This window comes from Pecten maximus, chromosome 2 (genome assembly GCF_902652985.1).
Source record: "Pecten maximus chromosome 2, xPecMax1.1, whole genome shotgun sequence".
In the NCBI taxonomy this organism is placed as follows: domain Eukaryota; kingdom Metazoa; phylum Mollusca; class Bivalvia; order Pectinida; family Pectinidae; genus Pecten; species Pecten maximus.
In genome coordinates, this window is record NC_047016.1 from 13,116,514 (window position 1) to 13,124,823 (window position 8,310).

At 34.6% G+C, this 8,310-nt stretch overlaps 1 protein-coding gene across 1 annotated transcript; it reads right to left on the reverse strand.

Annotated features, from left to right (window-relative positions):
• Nucleotides 1–635: 635 nt before the first annotated feature.
• LOC117318079 (CBL-interacting serine/threonine-protein kinase 5-like) lies at nt 636–2,712 on the reverse strand. Its single transcript, XM_033873084.1, has one exon. The coding sequence runs from the start codon at nt 2,596–2,598 to the stop codon at nt 1,309–1,311; it is 1,290 nt and encodes a 429-aa protein (XP_033728975.1). The 5' UTR covers nt 2,599–2,712; the 3' UTR covers nt 636–1,308.
• Between the last annotated feature and the right edge of the window lie 5,598 nt (nt 2,713–8,310).

Sequence of the window (8,310 nt, forward strand, 5' to 3'; positions counted from 1 at the left end):
GAGATGTATGCGTGATGTTTCCACTCCTAGCGAACACGGGCATCCGCATGATGTATATTACGGATCGATGGGAGGCACAACAAAAAACAACGAAAAGCACACGGAAATGACAAACTAATGAGCACGTTACCAGACAACCACGGACAGACGTATCAACTGCGCATGTCATTTGTGGACTTTGATTAGCTTCGTTACATTTGTGTTTTCTTCTATGATCGATGGAAAATGGCCACCGTCACAGCAGAGCATAAGTTACGAGACAGAATATCCATTAAGAGGAGTATACTACCGGTTGGCATGTTTTCAGAACCCGTGTTATCGGCTGTAAACTACGAATAAAAAGGCATATTTGGATGTGTTTCAGGCTTACTGCATTCTCTGAAATATGTCATCACCAAACCAAGTATTAGCCTAGATTGGATCAGCCGAATGAACATTCGACATTTGTAACGAAAATAAATTATGTTAAATTGTATCGATAATCTTCATGTGAAGCTTATGAAACGTTGAGACAAGTTTGCCGACGCATTCTGATAATTAGGTTCAAAACAGATTTGAATTATTGGATTAGGCTGTTTTTGGTCTCCACGGGCGCACAAACTAAAAATTAGCTAAGAACAAGCCAGCAAGAAATGTGCAAATGAAAAATGTATTACAATTAATGTTAATCACTGCCTACAACTAATGAACAATACATCCCGTGCGTTTATTGTCATGCTAATTATATTTCATGATATTCCGGGGAATGATCAAATATGGTATCGCACAGAAAATATTTATATCGAATTAACTCCATCGTTGAAAGTTCAGTGTTGAAAATACAATATATCAACAGGAGTTCAAATATTGAAACATGTGAATGTACATAATCTGTAATCAATATACAGATATTTTAAATATTTTTACCAAATATGTTCTAAAGTTTGACAAAACACCCTATTAAAATATATGAAAACTTTGTGAAATAAAACTGTACATTTTTGAATTGTAATGCCCGAACAGTAATGAAAAACTAAGCTGTAGCAGCGAAGGAATGACAAAGGTGTTATACATGTATATAATAAAACGTGACAAGTTCGTTGTGGTAAAAGGGTCGACAGTATGAAGACGAAGTCTGAAAAACAAAAATAACATACAATGCCAACGATAATGACATAACTAATAAATACTGACAGTTCTCCACAAAATACACATTGTCACACACATTAAACTTTAACACATTGTCATAACTGTTAGGTTATTTTGAAACAATCATGTTGGTAAACTATATCCGGCTTAAAAGGCGGACAATGGGGTCCGAACCTTGGCTCATATCTTATACAAAGCCTTGAGGACTTTCTCTTCGTTTCCCTCTTTGATCTTCCGTGGTTGTCGGATAAGATGGAAGTTTCCAATCTGGACTTTTTCATTGTCGTTCATTTGCATCCACGCAGAATACCGGATCCTGGAGAGTGAAAACCGCCGATCAGGCACGCAAAGTAACATACCGTTAATGAGTTCTGTGAGTTCAGGTGACAGTGGCTGCACGCGCTGGTCCGGGAATGGCGTCTTCTTGCAAAACTTTGACATCATTTCAGAACGAATCAGGCCGAAAGGAAAGTTTCCAATCGTCATAACATACAAAAGGCATCCGAAGGACCAGCAGTCGGATAACTGGGGATTATAGGGGACTTTAGAGATTATCTCTGGAGCCTGATACCCATTTGATCCGCACGTGTCCTTTCTCAGCGGATCCCCTGTCATATACCGTACGGCATGGCCGAAATCAGTAATCTTTATGGTGTTGAATTCTGTGATGAGCATATTAGAAGTACAAATGTCCCTGTGAGCAATCCCTTGATGATGAAGATATTCTATACCTTCGAATATTTGACGGAAGTATTTCCTGGAGACTCTTTCGGCTAAAAATCGTGTTTGTTTTATCCGGAGAAGTTGGTCCAGGTTTCCATTCTCACAGAATTCCATCACCATCCCTATTCTGCCTTGGTAACTGATGTTGTCCATCCATGAGATGATAGACGGATGTACCAAGTCTTTTAGAATTGCCATTTCCTCTGTAAACGTGCCCGCGCCAGATGCTTGCCTTGTAGACATTTTTCCAGAGTTCAATTTAATGGCTACTGGGATACATTCTTGCTCTCCGTAGAATCTGTTCTTGCTGAGGTCTTGAGCTAGTAAGATTGAACCGGATCTCCCCTTCGCTATTAACTGAATCGGATTGTACCCGACCAATTTCAAGTCTGAAATAATTATGTCATAGTGAGCATTTCCGGTTTTGATCGGCGTAAGCTTTTTGGTGTGTTGTCCTAGTGGTTTTGGATATTTATGTTCCCATACATCTCCGAGTTCACATCCTTGTGGCACAGTTCCGTAGGTTTCCGAATGGTGTGCCGCTTGATTTGTTTGGCACTTTCCGACAAATGCTATCTGATGGTGGCCACTTTCTCTAGAGTCGCCACTTGCAGATCCGGAAACAGCTCTTTGGTTCGATCCACGTGTGCCTTTCAGTGGACTCGATTCCTCCAGCATACGACAGTTGTCCCCACCTATATGCGGTTCCATTTTCAGTTTTTTCCTTGCAGGCTCGTCGCTTGACATTTCGACGTTTCTCTTACATTTTCTTCAAAACGCATTTCCGTGAATACCCACTGTGCTAAACAACGTTGCACAACAACTTCACAACATTGTGTTGCTGGGATAGAATAATCACATGACGTCATAGACTTGTGTTGTTGATGACGTCATCGACAACAATGGTTATATTGTTATCCACATTCCGGGAAACCTAACTGAAACGTCACCAGCTAAAACTTGAAATATAAAGAAGTTATTCTTGTTTTCTTTATGATAGATTGTTACATTTCAGGGCGGAATATGGCTCTATTTTAGATATAGTTTATATACAGGTGTGCCTAGCTCTAGACCTTTCGGCTGAAACGTACAAGGGCGTTTTTCGGTTTTCTGTTAGTGGACACCAATTCGATACCAGATAAAGCGATACAGTAGAAATAAAGTCATGCAGCTCCTTGCAAAGTCGATGGAGTTGAAGAGGTCTGATAACTGATTCAACTTATGAATTGGAAAATGCAGTGTATAATATATTATGGAGATTGCAAATTTATTGATATGGGACTTATAGGCAGTAAATGTCTGCGTCCATCAATTATCCTATCAAATCCTATTTATTGAAATCACAGCTTCCCATCTTTCATTTGTTATGATAAAAAATGAATTTCTACCCTGCTGCATTAATATTTTAAACTTGAATATCACTGCAATATTGACTGATACATATATATAATCAGTAAGTTCAGTACGTATAGGGTATACATATATATTATGTCATTGCAGTGTACATTGTAACCATAGAGTACTAAACTGAGTACACATTAGGTACAGTTAGGCCATACATCGCACGTTACACTATTTATCACATTACACGAGAATATCGAGAAAGATAATCCAATTAACTAAGTACTACAATAACCTGTAAAGGATGTATCTTATAATTCGTCACCTCAACAATACCACATCCGCCAGGCTACAATAACAGAACACGGCGAGTTCCCACCTGTTCATAATTAACACCCAGGTATGACAATGAATGGTGCTGATAACGAGCTGGTAGCCAAACAGGTACGTGTATTGACCTGTAGGTGGCGCATGTCTCTTATTTCGGTGACTTTGAAGAGATAATTAGGTTATCGACAGTAGGCCATTGATGTAGGACATACTAAATACAGATCTATAGGTTCTGATCTTTGGGGAAAGGGTGAGACAAAAAAAAATGTCACCAGGAGCGTCCTCATTACAAGAGAGAGAGACAATTAAGTATAACTGTCTATGACTTGGTAAGATGTCATTGTCCCTCATAGTCAGCAATACACTAACAAACAAGCCACACATTCGTGTTAAGAGGGGTTTATGAATTACGTCGATTATTTCTTGAAAAAGATTGACAAAAAATAATCCAGAGTGAATTTGTTGATACGTCCGGTAATAATTAACAAAGTGAATATATCTATACGTACCGGTAATAATTAAAACAGAGAATATATCTATACGTACAGGTAATAATTAACACCGTGAATATATCTATACGTACAGGTAATAATTAAAACAGAGAATATATCTATACGTACAGGTAATAATTAAAACAGAGAATATATCTATACGTACAGGTAATAATTAACAACGTGAATATATCTATACGTACCGGTAATAATTAGCAAAGTGAATATATCTATACGTACAGGTAATAATTAAAACAGTGAATATATCTATACGTACAGGTAATAATTAACAAAGTGAATATATCTATACGTACAGGTAATAATTAAAACAGAGAATATATCTATACGTACCGGTAATAATTAAAACAGAGAATATATCTATACGTACAGGTAATAATTAACAAAGTGAATATATCTATACGTACAGGTAATAATTAAAACAGAATATATCTATACGTACAGGTAATAATTAAAACAGAGAATATATCTATACGTACAGGTAATAATTTACAAAGTGAATATATCTATACGTACAGGTAATAATTAACAAAGTGAATATATCTATACGTACAGGTAATAATTAAAACAGAGAATATATCTATACGTACAGGTAATAATTAACAAAATCAATATATCTATACGTACAGGTAATAATTAACAACGTGAATATATCTATACGTACCGGTAATAATTAAAACAGAGAATATATCTATACGTACAGGTAATAATTAACAACGTGAATATATCTATACGTACCGGTAATAATTAAAACAGAGAATATATCTATACGTACAGGTAATAATTAAAACAGAGAATATATCTATACGTACCGGTAATAATTAGCAAAGTGAATATATCTATACGTACCGGTAATAATTAACAACGTGAATATATCTATACGTACAGGTAATAATTAACAAAATCAATATATCTATACGTACTGGTAATAATTAAAACAGAGAATATATCTATACGTACAGGTAATAATTAACAACGTGAATATATCTATAGGTACAGGTAATAATTAAAACAGAGAATATATCTATACGTACAGGTAATAATTAACAACGTGAATATATCTATACGTACCGGTAATAATTAAAACAGAGAATATATCTATACGTACAGGTAATAATTAAAACAGAGAATATATCTATACGTACCGGTAATAATTAGCAAAGTGAATATATCTATACGTACCGGTAATAATTAACAACGTGAATATATCTATACGTACAGGTAATAATTAACAAAATCAATATATCTATACGTACTGGTAATAATTAAAACAGAGAATATATCTATACGTACAGGTAATAATTAACAAAGTGAATATATCTATACGTACCGGTAATAATTAACAACGTGAATATATCTATACGTACAGGTAATAATTAACACCGTGAATATATCTATACGTACCGGTAATAATTAACAAAGTGAATATATCTATACGTACCGGTAATAATTAACAAAATCAATATATCTATACGTACTGGTAATAATTAACAAAATCAATATATCTATACGTACTGGTAATAATTAAAACAGAGAATATATCTATACGTACCGGTAATAATTAACAACGTGAATATATCTATACGTACCGGTAATAATTAAAACAGAGAATATATCTATACGTACAGGTAATAATTAAAACAGAGAATATATCTATACGTACAGGTAATAATTTACAAAGTGAATATATCTATACGTACCGGTAATAATTAACAACGTGAATATATCTATACGTACCGGTAATAATTTACAAGGTGAATATATCTATACGTACAGGTAATAATTAATAAAGTGAACATATCTATACGTACCGGTGATAATTAAAACGGTGAATATATATATACGTACCGGTAATAATTTACAAGGTGAATATATCTATACGTACCGGTAATAATTAATAAAGTGAATATATCTATACGTACCGGTAATAATTAGCAAAGTGAATATATCTATACGTACAGGTAATAATTAACAAAATCAATATACACTGTATCTATATGTACCATTAATAATCAACAAAGTGAATATTTTGATACGTACAGGTAATGAATGTTGTCAGCTTTTAAATCTTAGTTGTATTTTTGATAACTTTCAAAATGTCACCTACACAGCGTAAGACTCTCTGTAATGTATTGACATGTATTGAAATACTTGTTTATAGAAAAATACGAACATGCTATCTCACTATAATGCAACAATGGATGTCTCGCCTTTTATTTTTGTGTATTTCCTTGTTATCAGAAGCAGTTGATTGGGATCTTGGCAAGTGTTACATGTACTATTGCCTATTGACATTTTCCACATCTTTGATTCGGTCTTAGAAGTCATATTAAATGTACTTATTGCTCACCACTAAGTTAATGGTCAGTTTAGGACTGTACAAACGACACACATGATATGAGCACATTTGAAACAAAATGAGTAAGATACAGCAGATACAAAAATGAGTAACCTGTAACATACAGCTGTTTCGACCTTCCGGGACTCCTCAGTGATGTTAGGGACACCATACAGCTGTTTCGACCTTCCGGGACTCCTCAGTGATGTTAGGGACACCATACAGCTGTTTCGACCTTCCGTGACTCCTCAGTGATGTTAGGGACACCATACAGCTGTTTCGACCTTCCGTGACTCCTCAGTGATGTTAGGGACACCATACAGCTGTTTCGACCTTCCGTGACTCCTCAGTGATGTTAGGGACACCATACAGCTGTTTCGTCCCTCTAGGCGGAAATTATCTTTCTTTAATTCCAATAGAAGTAGTCCCTTGCCGAATCTAAGCGTAAGTATAAACGTCATGAACGTCTTGTAAAACGTAAGTATTTAAGATCAGAAGGTGACCGTATGAGTATGCTACGTAGAAGAAATCCAAAACTTTTTTATCAATATTTTAAGAAAAAATCAAACTTCCCCAGTACCAATTTGAATATTGGAGATTTTTTTTGAACATTTTAAAAAAGTAAGTAGTAGTGAAAATGGTGATACTGACATTCCATTGAATTCTCAAATCTATGATAATTCTAATGTGTATGACGAGTTGGATTCTCCTATTACAAATGACGAAGTATTGAATGTTTTAAAAAGTGCTAAATTATGTAAATCTCCTGGTATTGATAACATTCTTAATGAATACTTTGTTAAAAATAAGGACTCATGTATTCCTATTCTCACAAAACTATTTAATGTCATTTTTGATACTGGTGTCTTCCCTACAGTCTGGTCTAAGGGTATCATTCTCCTTTGTTCAATAAAGGTGATGTCAATGACACAAACAATTATAGAGGAATAACTTTGGTAAGCTGTTTATCTAAATTATTTACATGTGTTTTAAACACTAGATTGTTAGAATGGTCGAAGGAATACAACATCGTCAGTGACGCCCAGTTCGAGTTCAAACTTGGTGATGGTACTAATGATGCTGTTTTTGCTTTATATGGTATAATTCAGAAAATGCTGTCTAATAAGTGCAAGCTTTACTGTTGTTTTGTAGACTACCGCAAAGCCTTCGACAGTGTAAATAGAAACAAATTATTTCTGAAGCTTTTCCATAATGGAATCAGAGGGAAATTATTAAATATTACAAAATCTTTATATGAAGGTTTAAAATCTTGTGTTAGGTACAAGTCTGAATTATCTGATTTCTTCCTGTGCTCACGGGGCTTGATGCAAGGGGAGGGATTGTCTCCCTTTCTTTACTCCATGTTTGTGAATGACTTTGAAAATGAACTGATTAATACATCATGTGACGCTTTATTCCTACGAGCTATTTCGTTATTTCTTCTAATGTATGCAGATGACACTGTCCTTTTTTCAGAATCTGCCTCTGGCTTGCAGAAGTTGCTAAATTCCTTAAAACAATATAGTGATAAGTGGCAATTGACAGTTAATACAGAAAAAAAAAACAAAAATTGTTGTATTTCGAAATGGTGGCCGATTACGTATCGGCGAACAATTTCTATTTGATGGAAAAGAAATTGAAATTGTTGACAGATTTAATTATCTTGGTGTAGTTTTAAACTTTAATGGCAAGTTTACAAAAAGTCAAGAAAAAATTGCTGAACAAGGTCGGAAATGTATGCATAATGCATTAAGAATTTGTAATAATTTGTCTCTCAATGTAGATTCTAGACTAAATGTTTTTGGTGTTTATGTTTCTTCCGTTCTTAATTATGGTTGCGAAACGTGGGGTTTTCATGCTGCAGATAAAGTAGAAAAAATACATCTTGACTTTTTAAGAAGAATCCTAAATGTAAAGAAAAGCACGCCATCTTTAATGGTA

Bases quoted from the DNA above. Each gene is read 5' to 3' on its own strand.
- LOC117318079 (XM_033873084.1), bottom strand. From the start codon at position 2,598: ATGTCAAGCGACGAGCCTGCAAGGAAAAAACTGAAAATGGAACCGCAT.